This window comes from Gossypium arboreum, chromosome 5 (genome assembly GCF_025698485.1).
Source record: "Gossypium arboreum isolate Shixiya-1 chromosome 5, ASM2569848v2, whole genome shotgun sequence".
Taxonomy (NCBI): Eukaryota; Viridiplantae; Streptophyta; class Magnoliopsida; order Malvales; family Malvaceae; genus Gossypium; species Gossypium arboreum.
The window spans coordinates 69,340,714-69,356,051 of record NC_069074.1 but is presented as its reverse complement, the minus strand read 5'-3'; the positions used below and the strand labels follow the sequence as shown (position 1 = coordinate 69,356,051).

General features: G+C 33.1%; 1 protein-coding gene and 1 long non-coding RNA gene across 2 annotated transcripts; both read right to left on the bottom strand.

The window, feature by feature from the left end:
* Positions 1–2,017: 2,017 nt before the first annotated feature.
* LOC108474085 (uncharacterized) lies at positions 2,018–2,332 on the bottom strand. The gene has a single exon (XM_017775990.1). The coding sequence runs from the start codon at positions 2,330–2,332 to the stop codon at positions 2,018–2,020; it is 315 nt and encodes a 104-aa protein (XP_017631479.1).
* Positions 2,333–12,662: 10,330 nt separating this feature from the next.
* LOC128292600 (uncharacterized) lies at positions 12,663–14,786 on the bottom strand. Its single transcript, XR_008282585.1, has 3 exons — positions 14,662–14,786; positions 13,597–13,745; positions 12,663–12,809 (listed from the first exon to the last, which is right to left on the bottom strand). It is a non-coding gene; the product is annotated as an uncharacterized LOC128292600 (long non-coding RNA).
* Between the last annotated feature and the right edge of the window lie 552 nt (positions 14,787–15,338).

Genomic DNA, 15,338 nt, shown 5'->3' with positions numbered 1-15,338 from the left:
TTGACATCCATTCATTACAAATAAGTTTATGATTTCTAAATATTGCAATATTATTATTAAAAGTCACGATCAAGCTGTCTTTATATAAACTTGCAACAAAAGTCAATTTTCTTTTGAAACTTGGTACATAGAAAATGTCTTTCAAAATAATCTTCCTAAAATTATCAAAGCAAAGATATACATCTCCCACTACTTTAGTTGCCACAGTTGTCTCATTTCCACTCTACACCGATAGAATCTTATCTATAATATCTTCCATTTCCACGAGCCCCTGTAAAGAAGCACACACATGATTAGTGGCTCTTGAATTAATGACCCAGTGGTCGATTGAATCTTCCACTAAGCAAGCTTATACCATAAAGAGTTTCATACCTTTGCCTTTAGTGACCAGGTAGTCCTTCTACTCTTTATAGTTTGCCTTGAAGTGTCATTTCTTGCTGCAGAAGAAACATTTAGACTTATTATAAGTCATTACACTTCTTGGTTCTCATCTTTTCCACTTTAGGTGGCCTAGAGAACTTAGCCTTGTTTCTCTTAGCGTACTTTCCCTTCCCTTTAAAGGAAGAAGCAACAACTAAGTTTGCTTCTGCTTTTCAGACTGGCTGACTGCCATTCAACATCAACTCATAGGATTGTAATTCCTTCAGGAGTTATGTAAGCATCAGATTCTTGTTCCCAAGGTTATAAGCGGCTCAAAAGCCTGCAAAATCCTTAAACAAGCTTTTAAACACCATCTCAATTTGTGTGTTCAAATTTAGATTGGCTTTATTATCCTCAGCCTTGAAAAAATATCCCATAAGAGTAATCATATGGTCTTTGATAGGAATGTCAGCCTTTTGCTGGACATTCATCACACTAGTAATAGTCGATTGTCGAGCTAAGGCAGTTTGGCCTCCGAAGATGTCTTGTAGTTTGTCTAGAATCTCTTTGGTAGTCTTCTAGCTCTTTAGTTACTTATAAAGTGTACTAGTCACGCTTTGCAGCATACAACAATGAGTTATCTCATCAAACTCCTCCCAAAGTTTTCTAGCCTCAGCTTGAGTGGTTGGAAGGCATTTATTATCAAGGATTGTCTTTAGTTTCTCACGGCTTAGGACAATCATCAGGTTCCTTTTCCATTCCTTATTTTTATTTCTGTTTAGTTTGTTTTTAGTGAGTAAACCTAGTTGTTCTCCACTTCCACATGAAACTCTTTGAATTTATCAATGGTTTCACTATTACAGTGCATTAGGTACACATACCTATATATGGAATAATCATAAAAAAGGTTATATAATACTCGTACCTTTTTGAATATATATGGAATAATCACCAATCAATAACATCTTCTTCAACAAAAGTAAGAAGCTTTAAATAGAAAAGGGCATATACTTCCTATATAAGCATGACTGCACCGATCACAACACAACCAAAACACACTCAACACCAGTAACTTCTCCTATCTATTCATTCTACTCTCATAATCTATATACTCTACTCCTCCTTTTGTTCAACAAACTTACTAGTTAGAAGGTTGAACAACTAAGTTTGCTCTTACGTTTGCTGCATAACTAAGTTTGCTTCTACTTGCAAACTGCTTGTTCTTATGTTTGCTTGTTCATGAAGAAAACATCTATCGGACCAAATGGCCAACTACTTGTTCTTACATGAGAAGAAAAATCTATGCTTATTCTTCATGAACAAGTAGTATTATCATCCTTATATTTGCTTGATCATGAAGCAAACACCTATGCTTGTTCTATTTAAGATTATGACACTCAAGATCTTCTAGCCTCAACTGATTGTTCTTACATTTGTTGATAACTAAGTTTTCTTCTTTTTTTTGGATCGACTGACCACTATTCAACATCAACTCATAAGATTGTAATTCCTTAATGAGTTGTGTAAGCGCCAAATTCTTGTTCCCAAGGTTATATGCGGCCCGAAAGCCTGCAAAATCCTGAGACAAGCTTTTGAACACCATTTCAATTTGTGTGTTCTAGTCCAGATTGGCTTTATTATCCTCAAACTCGGCAAATTATCCCACAAGAGTATTCATATGGTCTTTGATTGAAATGTTAGGCTTTTGCTGGGCATTCATCACACTAGTAATAGCCAACTGTTGAGCCAAGGCAGTTTGGCCTCCGAACATGTCTTCTAGTTTGTCTAGAATCTCTTTGGCAATCTTACAGCTCTTTAGTTTCTTATAAAGGGTGCTAGTCATGCTTTCCAGCATATAGCAATGAGCAATCTCACCAAACTCCTCCCAACTCTTTCTAGCCTCAGCTTGAGTGGCTGGAAGGCATTTATTATCAAGGACTGTCTTTAGTTTCTCATAGCTTAGGAAAATCATCAGGTTCCTTTTCCATTCCTTATATTCATTTCAGTTTAGTTTTTTTTTTCAATGAGTATGTTCAATAAGAGAGTTGGAGTCATTTTTTAACTGAAAATAAAACATTCATATATTAATATCTTTGTATTAAGAAAATGTTCAAAAAATATTTTGCAACATTGTGATATGAATTAAGATAATTCATGAAAAGTTTTATAAGTTATTGCAACAATAATTCCCACACCCGTTGAATCAAGCCACCTTGGTTCTTGGATTTCCACCCAATTAGTACATGAACCTAATTTCTTAGCCATTCACACGTACTAATAATCATTTAATGTTTGGTCATCAATCTAACTTAAGCATAGGTTCTTGGGAAGTTACTTAACTAGAAGATCTTGAGTTTATAACCATCAACTCAACACCATTACATCATGTACCGTAAATGAGTCATCTTGGGACAATCTCCCCGAGTAACATATTGTAACTAGTTGTCCTCTTCGAAGAAAAACTTCTTAATATATTACATGATAATACCTATAACAGGGTCAGCCAACTATCATCTAATTATAAGACAATTCATCTTACTTTTAGGAAATCTCTTTAGTGTTGTCCACATGACAATCCTACCTTGCGGTAGTTAAATTGGCATGCTATCACAAGAGACCATTGATGGAGGCTGTAAGTCTTGTTTAAGGACCTTCTCCCACTCAATCTTTGAAACATGCATGATATTTAATGTCCGATTTAAATCATGAAGGATAAATATATGCATGACAAGTACATCTGACATTATTTTCCTAAACTATATGACATGCTTATCATACATATGCATCAACTATTAGGATACAAGATAGAGTTCGAATCTCATACGAACATAACACAATGGAAAAAAATTGATATCCCATAAACTACCAAGGATCTCATGCAATATGTACAAATCGAAAAAAGGAATAATGAAAATTACCTTGTTTCATTGAACTTTTAGATACTAGCACTTCATTTGAATCGAATCTCCAAAGGTGTTGCCTTGTTGGAAGACGACCACCCTCTAAAAGTATCCACACTTGAACGAACGACGAACGATCGAATGGGATGCTAGTTCCAACTTTGTTTTCTCAAAACATTTTTGATTTATTCTCTCGAATGGCTGATAGCCAAAAACTTGTGTTATTGAAGAAGTGTACATATATCACATATATATAGGGTTGGGTAAAACTGGATTTGAGATTGTATATATATTTAAAACTCTTTTAAATAATTTAAAATCTCTTTCCTTATTTGATAAGGAATATAAGATTTTATCTTAAATTTTAAAACTCTTTTAAATAAATTAAATTTTAATTATTATTTATCTAAAACTCTTTTAAATAATAATTAAATTCTATTTCCTTATCTCGATAAAGAATATATCAAATCCCTTTTATCTCGTTTATTATTAGTTCGGATTTAATAGGAAATAGTAACAAAATTACTATTTGTTATCATTTTGACTACAATTTAAATTTCCAAAATTAAATTCAAATAAAAATAATAACTAATTATTACTCGTAATTTAAAATAATCTTATCATTTTAAATTACTTAAAAAGAGATATAAACTTAACCATTCTTGTTCATTCTTAATGTGCGACCCTATAGGTTCAATTAACGTTGGCAGTAGGCCCAAATCATATTTGGTCCTACAAGCCATAAGTGGCCTCTAGCAAGACATTACGACTACCCAAGTTAAATGAAAGCTCATGACCTGAGACAACCTAAATACAGCTCATGACATAATTCTTTTGTCTCACGATATCTAGATAGAGTATAAGGCATGGATAAAGTCAACCTTATATCATTCTATCTTTAATTTCTCGATACCTGATTAGGCTGAAAAAACGAATGACATTGATCTCCATCAATTCATTCGAGCACGACCATGCATTTTTCAGTCTCAATCGTCGAGGGGCCCAGAGATATCTCTCTTATAATAAGAGGGACAAATTCCATCTTAATCACTCACATCTCACTACATGATTCTAATTATCTTCAAGCATAACTTTTATAGTTGTCTAGTTACAGACAACATTTGATTATGTCAAAACATAAAATTCCTCATGTTGAGAACTATAGTGATTTCAGGTTTAAGGATTTAATGACACAACTGTTTAAAGATTTAATTTACAACTTTGATCCATGTATTAATCTCAAAACGGGTCGATCCAATATTCATTCTCAACAAATAAATATGAATATGATTTGTTTCTCAAACATGTTTTCATCACATGAATATCCATCATTTTCCATTCTAATCTTAATTCATTGTTGTTCCCAGAACAACAACCGATTAGGGACATTTAGAATAAAATTATTCAATGATATTATTATATATTAAACATGCAAATTATAATAATAAATTCATTTAATCAAAATAATGCATCCATACAATAGGCCAAGGGAATTATTACTAACAATCTCTCACTTGCACTAGGCCTAATTATTAATGTATCTCATACCTATGAACCTAGCATGACAATCATGCTTTGCTTGTGGCAATGACTTAGTCAATGGATCAACAACATTTTCATTTGTTGGAACTTTGCATATCTTAACATTACATCTCTCAACGATTTCTCGAATGAGATGATAACGCCTTAGAATGTGTTTGGATCGTGGATAAGATCTAGGTTCCTTAGTTTATGCAATAGCATCATTATTGTCACAATAAACATCAACATGATTTGTGATGCTAGGAACCACTCCAAGGTCACTAATGAACCTTTTTATCCAAACTGCTTCCTTTGCTGCATCAGATGCTGCTATGTATTAAGCTTCAGTTTTAGAATCAGCAACAATGCTTTGCTTTGAACTTTTCCAGTTGACAACACCACCATTTAAATAAAACACATATCCTGGTTGCGATCAGAAATCATCTTTGTCAGTTTGAAAGCTTGCATCTATGTAACCACTTACAACTAGATCATCTACCAAACTGTGTAACACCCTTAACCCGTATCCATCGTCAGGATAGAGTTACGGAGCATTACCGTAAAAATGTAAGTCATAATCATTCATTTAAAAACATTTCATAAATCATAACATAATCCATTCGAACACATGCATATCGTCCCTTATTCGAGCCCTCGAGGCCTTATAGACACTTTAGACTAAATCAGAAACATTTAAAACTTTAAAAAAAAGTTAGAAAAATTCAAACTCCAGGGGTCACACAGCTGAGACACACGCCTGTGTCTCAGGCCGTGTAACATTCTAAATAGGGACACACGGCCGTATCCTAACCTGTGTCCGTGCCTGTGTAACTCTCTGACTTGGGTCACACGGCCAATCCACACGCCCGTGTGCCAGGCCGTGTAACTCTTGAAATGGCCTCATACGCTCGTGTGCTAGGCCGTGCAACTTTTGAAAAACAACCATTAACAACCTATAAGAAGACAACTTGTAGTGAATTTGTGATTATGTTGTAAACATTGATAAAACTTGTTAATGAGTTTCTTATTGTTTTCTTATAAACTTACTAAGCGTAAAGCTTACTCTCCTTTTCTTTCCCATATTCCCTAGGGTTGCCAGGTTAGCTCGGGTTAGAGGCCGTCAGAGATATTATCACATTGTCAAGTCTACGCTATCGGCGTAAGTAAATCTTAGTGTTTCGTGTCTATGGCATGTATAGGGTTGTAAAGTTGAGTAAGTAAATGATACAAGACTAAGATATTGGTAAATATTTAATAATGCCTCATGAATATTTTGGGCCTTGTAAGCCCGATTAAAGGATAATATACGTGTGTATGAAAAGTTTAAAATTGATCAAAAATTTTTACGGTCTGGTTTTATATAAATGGGTGAGTTTAAATCTGGTAGCACCTCGAACCCTGTTCCGGCGAGGGATACGGGCGAAGGGTGTTACAAAGTCATTCCACTATAGTATCGTAACTGAGCTCTTTCTAATGACATACCATTATGAAAGCTACTCGATCAATACTCGTTCAATGACCTTGTCATAAGTGTGTTACTCTCATAAGACATCCTTAGTCTCTTTGGGATAAATCTGCACTCCCAAATATGATCCTATTTTATCTCATGGTAATCATTGCATCTTCTTTCATGAAAAGTCAATCACTATCAAATAGTAATAAAGTCATCCATCACAAAGATAAACCACTCATAGCCACATTTACTTTTCATCAACCATGTAATGTCAATGAGAGGATATCATTTACCCATGTCTTGGGCTATGAATTCCACTATTGTGAATGATGCTACATACTAAAAAAGTTGTATGCCCAATGCACCGGCTTTCAGTTCATTATCTATCTAAACTCAAGCTTTTACTTACATAAAAGTATACGAGTCACACATACATAGTCCATCATCCACTCATGATTGAGGTATGTTACACTAGGGATATTACAAGTGAATAAATCCATAAACAGATTCAAGATCTATTCTACTTGGGTCCAGTCCGATATATTGTCAGTCCAATTAGTCACATCTATATCTTTATCTTTTAAGAGTCATCTGCTCCAATGCCCAAGACAAAGAATCTCCCCAACTGGATTAGATAGATGACATATTAGTCTTTCAATCGGTTTGCTCATTTCTAATTAGACTAAGGACACGTTTAGGTTCTTCTACTAATAAAAGTTTTCTTTCTGTATTACGATCCGACCACGTAATATCTCTTAGTATTAGTTAAACATCAGATAACCAGTGAGTTAATATTTGCTTCTATTTTTCTTAACATAAAAAAATCATATGAGAACATTATACAAAGGATATTAATGTAATTCATGAATAATTTTATTAAACCAATCTCTTCAAAAAGGATATAAGTTTACATAAACAAAAATACTACATTTTGTGTACTAGATCCAACAAATACTACTCTGAATGTTGAAGTTAATACCTTTGTTGGTACTATTGATAAATCTGAGTTTGTGATGCGTGATTGAGAATGTTCCTAATACTGTGATCCTAGTGGAGATACTTGATGATGTTGTGGTAAAAAAAAATTAATTAAGTCAGTAACCACATCCTCTACCCTTTAAGGAGAAGAATGAGATCTGTGACAAATAGAGAACTAAAAGCTCTGGCTAAGAGTAAGAAGGAGAAAGAGAAGGTTATTGTTGCCCAAAAAGCATCTAATAAAGAAAAAAAGAAGAGGAGAATTCAAGTGAAGAGTATTATGACTCATTCGATGAGTTATTCTCTGGTTCTGGTTTGAGTTTTGATGAAAATGTTCCTCTAAAAGAGATGGTATCATCTAAGGCTAAGTCTAAGAAGCCATTGAACAAATTCTTCCATCTAAAGAAATTTTTTTTTTAAAAAAAGAGTGGTGTTTCATCAATGCTTGTAGATGTTGTGGAGAAGACTATAGCAATAGAAGACATGACGTTCCTGACGCTAGACTATTTTTAACGATATTTGGCCACGAGGATTAAGGGATTTATTGATGATCAAAACATCGAAGATGCAAGTTTTGCTAAGCATGGAATCAACACCTTCTTGACTGATAGTGGTTTACTTGGCACTATTTCATTTGTGAAGCCATATGTAAGGGAGCTTGTGCTTGAGTTTTAAGCCAATCTGCTGCTTTCTACCACTGGTTTTAGATGCAAATTGTACTAGAAGGTGTATGTTCGAGGAAATTGGTATGAGTTCAATCTTGTGCTAATCCAGAAGGTGCTTAAATGTTACAATTGGAACATGATTGAACTTGAAGAATCCTAGATGACACTATTGTTTCCATTACCAACATCTATCGATCATAGCCTAAGAAAAGAAATGTTAAAGCTTTTTTAGTGTCCATTGTATATGCTGACTTATTTTTAATTGCAACAATGAATTAGGTCCCAAACACACAGAGGGATTTAGTGACTCTAAGGGTTATGTATTGAGTAGAAAGGCAAAGGAAATGATTGAATTTGATATGGCTAAATTGATATTTGATCAGGTAGTTAGTCATGCTAAGAAGGTACATGCTAGAAATCTCTTACCATTTTTATATTTGATATTCCAAGTTCTAACATTACAAAATTAGAAGATTGTGAAAATCACAAAAGAAGTGAAATGATTATTCTTGAGCTTAAGTTTTTTCTTAAGTGGAGGGTAAGCATGTTATTGCAGAGCTAGTAGAGCAAATAGTTGAAGAAGAAGATGAGCAAATAGAACAAGCATATCATGAAGCAACATCTATAGCAGATGAGGCTAAAGTGCCTACACCCACTAGCACTAGTGTAATAGAAGGATCTATAGAGTCGCTAGAGCAATAGTGAATGATTCAATAGAAGGATGATTGATCATCTAACTTCTTCTATTGAGTCTCATAATCGTGTGATTTCCAGAATGTGTAATGAGATTACGATCAGACAACAGAGTTCAAGATAGGGAGATTGCAGTAAGAAAGGATCTGTAGAGTAACTGATCCTTGCACAACTATTCACTCAATCTAATAATCTTGTATTATTTATTAGATTGTATTTTTTAAATTCTTATATTCTTCAACATTTTTTTACCTTACTCTGGTCAAGAGTGTAAGGATATTTGGCATTCTGATTGGCAAGTTTGTTGAACAAAAAAGGGATTAAAGTATATAGATGACGAGAGTAGAATGAATAGATATGAGAAGTTGTTGGTGTGATTGTGTTTTGGTTATGTTGTGATTGGTGCAATCATGCTTATATAGGAAGTATATGACTTTTTGCATTTAAAACTTCTTACGTTTACTAAAGAAAATGTTGTTGACTGATGATGAAGCTAATTTTGTATGGGGATGATTTCTTTTCATTTGATATGGTTTGTATAATTTTAAAATGATACTCATTTGATGAAATGATTATGCTAATGTGGTATTGTGGAACTGATATGGAACTATGACATTATGCTAAAGTGGATGTTTACTTAGTTGCACTATGCCTTAGCTATTGTTTAGATATAATCTAATATTTTGATTGTTATTGTGAATTCTAGACACAACATTGATAGTTAAAATTATCATTTTATAGTCTAAGTTGAGTTTAGTAGAGTGAGTTTTGTGCTGAGACGAAGCTATTGATGACTGTGATGTTTAGCTTCCTATACTATTTGATTTTGTTTAATAAATTGCCAAAGGGGGAGATTGTTGAGGCAATATGTGTTCAATGGAGCTGAATGACACTCAGTAGTGCCCATTGCACACTGTCACTAAGGCAATTTATTACTTGTCTTATTTAGTTTAGAAATTTAATAAAGAAAATCTTTGAACCTATGTATGTGTTGTTATATTAAAGATACTATGATTCATCAATAGAAACCAATCATTGGCTTTTAAAGATTGGATTGGATACAAGTGAATCAATTCAACCCTTGAAATGTGGAATTCGATCAAGATTACATAGATAAATATGGAAAGTATATCTTTGATTGATTATGCTTTAAATGTGGTAATTGTAATAGTTATATCCAATACGTTACTTTATATTCACTTAGATTCTATGTTAGCAAGTTGAGATTGATATATACTTTAAGGCTTGTTTAGGTTTTGTATGAGAGCTTACGGTGTGTATTCTAATCTGTTCATTAAGGAACTTTCTCTTTGTAAGGAGGATTTGAAAGTGAGTGTTCTAGTTTATAAGTACAAATGTGATATCCCTATACTTGGGGAGTGATATAATGTGAATCACTTGTTCTATTGTGGATTTAAGATAGATGAATTACTCACTAAGTTAGGCTTCGTAGACATAGGGAAAACCAAATTATGTACATAAATCTTTGGCATTATTTAGTTTTTGTTTGCGTAGTTTTTCGTAGTGCCAAGCCGTAGTGACCACTGCAGCCAAACACTTTCCTTACAGTTTTGTATTTAAGCAAACAAACAACTTAAGGTAGTAACAATTATGATTTTTACATTAATTAAAGAAAAATCTATATAATGAATTACAATGAGAATAAAACATTCATTTAGCATGAATAATTATGAAATCAACGTTTTATTTATAATAAAAAAGTTAAATTGCGAAACAAATTAAAAAAATTGTCCCAAAATCTATTGAAAAAAACTTTACCGTATTTAATACCATTATACACAGTTAATAAAGTTAACTTCATTAAAATATTTAGAATATATATTGGTTTTCAAGCTTAATTAATACTCGACAAAAGAATAGGCAATAACAATTTATAGAATTGTTAGTGGGTAATTAGTATTTAAAGATAATTATGACTTAAATATTAAAATATGATTTTAATACATAAGTATGATAAAAAATATTTATATTATATGAAATTTATGAATTTTGAATGTATAAATAAGTGATATGATGATAAATTTAATCCTTCATATTTATTTATTTTGATATTTTGATTTTTTTTTTGAACTTCAACCCTTAAAATTTAATTAAACTGTTTACTAATAAAATTTTAACAATATTGATGTGAACACTAATATTGGAAACGATGTCCACAAGGAATATGAGTTGAGCAGCGTTAAGTGATGAGCAGATTCGTCAATAATTGATACCGCTGCCTGCAACTTTGTTTTGGATCGTCATTTTCCACTCCTATTCTCCACCTAATATTCCCCTTCCAGCTAAATGCCCTTACAACGCAATATCAAAATCATAAAAACCTCTTCAATCCACAACAATTCACCAACACTTATATGGAGATCCCGCAACAATTAACCTTTTCATATATGCTTAATGAGTGTCGAAAAGACAAATCATAAGAAGAAACATGGAATCCGAACATATGTGCATAAAGATTTATTGTGACTTAACTTTCAAACTCTATTACACAGAATTATTAATGGGATAAAGAATGTAGGCCCAAAATCTAAACTTTTCAACTAATAAAACACTTTGTATGCCATGTACGCTCAAAGCAAAAGGGATCCACAATGAAATGTACTTGTTTGAAAATAACTTAATACCAAATGTTCTCTTTAAAAAAAAATGAGATAAAAATGTAGAATTTTCTTAAATTTTCTTAAATGGGTAAAGAAGAAATTATATAATTCAACCAAATATATATAATCGCTGCCAAGGACTAAACATGTACTTAAAAAGAATTTTAAATATTTCAACTTCACCACTCAACCATTATAAAATTTATTTTAATGGTGTAGTTTCAACTATTTAATTTCAAAAGGCTATAAGATTATTTCACATAAATATCTTTATTATAAAGTTTATTTTTTAAAAATTTTTAAATTTTTAAATTAAATTTGCAACACCCTCGACCTAGCCTAGGAGTTTCGGCTAAGTTGAAGGTGTTACATTCGATCATCGAAGTGATCCTATAAAGCCATTCTTTTTACTTGAGTCGATTAGATTAAAAATTGCTCTTTCATTTTAAGAAAAACATTCAGTAATTTAAGCCAAATTTACTTAGTAATTTAATTACAATAATAGTAATGTGAGGATTTGAAAAATGGTTAAAGTTTTTAGGAAAAGACTTATCCAAAAATTTAAGTATTTTATAGAGCAGTGGAAAACAAATGATAGTTTTCTCAACCGAATGACATGCAAATATTAAAGTAATATTTAAATGTCAAGCATAAAACAAATAAGCTAATAAATCACAAACCTAAGATATAAAAAGGAGAAAAATACTAAATAATTACAAACCCAAAATAAACGATTAACAAAAATTTTAAATAAAACTTAATAGTAGAACCTAAAAAAAAAAACGGCTTCCTAATCTAATGGTCCTCCAATGCAATTCCAAGTCCTAGTTCTCTGCACTGCCTGAGAAGTAAGAAAAAAGGGAGAATGAGCTTACAACGATTCAGTGTGAGACTAACCTTGAACCATCATATATAATTATTCAAATAGTAAAGCATACAATTTATAGCATAATAGCAAAGTGAGCGCAATATAAGGAACATATAGTAAATCAATGTAACACCCCAAACCCGGCCCAGATGTTATGACCGGATCCGACATGCCACATCGAAGCGTTTAAAACATTTTATATTGTTGATCCAGAAAAACTTACTTAGTGTTTTAAAAGATAATTTTATTATAGGTTAAAGTGAATAGAAGCTGTGCACCAGGTAGGAAACCGGAAAAGAGGTGGTGAGTCCATCGGACTGCTTAAGTACTAAGCTCCCTTCGGATCCAATCCTAGACATGCATACCGCTATTGCCACACCTTAACGTCATGGATATTTTTAGGAAACCGATTTGATTAAGTCATTTTTAAGAAAAGTGATTAATTTTGGAAAATACTTTCATTGCGGAAACTTTGCTTGTTGTTGTGTTATTTTGAAATCAATTGTTGTTTTTTTTTTTGAAAATGTGCCCTAAAGCTATCTAATTTCAACAGTTAAAATAAGTAATACCTATCTTAATAATACATATTAAAATCATCAAAAATAATTAAGCGGCCTTATTATATTTAAAAACCCAAACCTCAACGTAAATAATAGGATGTCCAGTTCACCAGAAGAAAACCAAGCTTTCAGAACGGGTGGCCACTCCGAATTCCCTCACAGCTCCAAGCCCACTATGGTTGGGGATTTCCTGTGTGGATGAAAATAAAAGGGGTGAGTTTGGGGAAACTCAGTGTGTAAGGAAAACCTATTCAAAGCTCAAGTCAGCTCAAGCCTATTGGGCCTAAGCCCATTCAGATAACAGTGGTACTGGACCAGAGCCCTTTTCAGATTACAATAAACTAGGCCTTAGCCCCTTATTCAGATAACAGTATGGCCCATAGGCCCATTTCAAAATACATGCAACATCAATAACATATGCAAACCCATTTGGGGAGACTACTCAACCCACCAACCACTACACTCCACCCGTACCAGCCCTACACTCCATGTGGGAATAGCTCAACCCACCCAATTACACACTCCACAGATTCTTGACCTTGCTTTGCTCGATTAACGATAAATTGAGGCAAAGCCTCCAAGACGTGGACAAGCCACTTTCAGTACTTCCTCTGTCAATATCCCAACCCCATGCATCAGATAATAACAACATGGAATGCAAGAATAAATAACAACGATCAAACATGCATTTAGGTCAATTTAACCCTAGGGGTATTTGGTAATTTATCTACTAGGGGTAAAGCGTAAATTTTCCACTTTTAAAGGTATTTCAGTAATTTATCTATTTTAGGGTTTTTCATGCATATTCCTACTTTTCACATACTAACAGAATCACGTACCGAGGGTTCTTACCGAATTGGGCCCGTTGGCCCATCATTCCAATTTTGGCCCATTAAGCCCAAAAATATCGAGGGCACAGAAATCATGCACTTTGCAATCCAAATTTTGCAGCTTACCAAAAACATTAATCGATTTACCTCACGAGCATTCGCACACTCGCAAATCTACAAAATACCGATTTTCGGCATTTCGACTTTTCGACTTTTACCGATCCAGACTAAGAAAGAGGGTGTTAGTTACACACTTGTTTGCGACGATATGCTGACGAGATCCACACACGAACCGCCTACAATTGGATTACTAACACGTTAATCTAACTATTCAAATACAAACTACGTATTAACCCCTTACAATATTCGGCCAACCACACCTACAGATCATAGTAAGCTTATAAGAAATCAATAAGCAACTCATTAACAAATTTTTGTCAATGTTTACCACATAATCATAATCTCACTGCAAGCTGTCTTCCTGAAAAACAGTCACTAAATCATTTATAACTAGAGCTACGAAACTCCAAATCAATTGCCGTTAATTTTCCCCGAATGTAGACTCATGTATCTTCCACCCATAAAATTTTCAGAATTTTAGGTTTGGCCAATAAATACCAGATTTTTCTTAAAGTTTCGCATGTTTCACTGTTTGACTAATCTGACCACTCTTCATTACGAATTAAATTTCTCATTGTACAGAATTCAAAATATGTTCTCGTTTATTTCATTTGAAGCTAGACTCAACAAGCTTTAATTATATAATTTATTCACCTTCTAACTCATCTCTCACAATTTATGGTGATTTTCCAAAGTCACGTTACTGCTGCTGTCCCAAGCAGATTTATTACCAAATCACTCTTTCACACATAACTTGCATGCATGTTATTTAAACATGTATATCACCAATCAATCATCACATATCTATGATTTTACTTAAGTATAATCTCCATTTCATCATTTTAAAGCACAACATGTTAGCCAATTTTTCCCCTTAGCATCTAAGGCACATGCATGCTCATTTGTTTGGCTCAACTTCACCTATCTTCCATTTTTCATCAAAAGAACATGAAACAACAACCATTTCCTTCATTTTAATTCATGACTAAATGCTCACAACACAACTAAAAACCAAAATATGCTTCAAGAGTTAAGGTAGAATCAAGAAGAACTCATGAACATCAAGATAGAAGCAAACTACCATGAACTTACCTTCAATTTTCTTCCCCAAGTGACCGAACATTCAAGAGCTTTCTCCTCTCCTTTCTCTTCTCTAACTTTAAGCTATGATGAACAAAGATGGACAAAACTTTGTTCTTTTCACCCCTTTTTATTTTAATAAAATTTCATACTTCATCCATTTAATTCTTTAATACAAAAGACATGAAATGCCCATCATGGAACATTTACCTAAACCATTATCATGGAACATTTACCTAACCCATTATCATGGAATATTTACCTAATCCATTATCATGGAACATTTACCTAACTCATTATCAATTTGTACCATGAATTATGGATATCAAGTGCTCATATTGTCTACAACAACATGATGGCTGGCCACTTCATGTAAAATGGGAGGTTTGTCATGCAAATCCTCCTATTTTGCACTCCTATTTATTTGGCCACTTCAATTTAGCCTATAGCATTTTCAAACATTTTCACATAAGTCCTATTTCATAATTTCACCCCCTTTTTCTTATGGAACAAAAAAATTAACTAAAATTGTTGGGTTCTATCTTAAGCTTGGGCCTTCTAGAGGCCCACAAACATAATTAAACCTATACCAACATTCACAGAATTCCTGAAAATTGGGGCGTTACAACTATACATAGACAAAATACATTCACAATGCAAATGCAAATTTATGTTTTAATTTCACACTC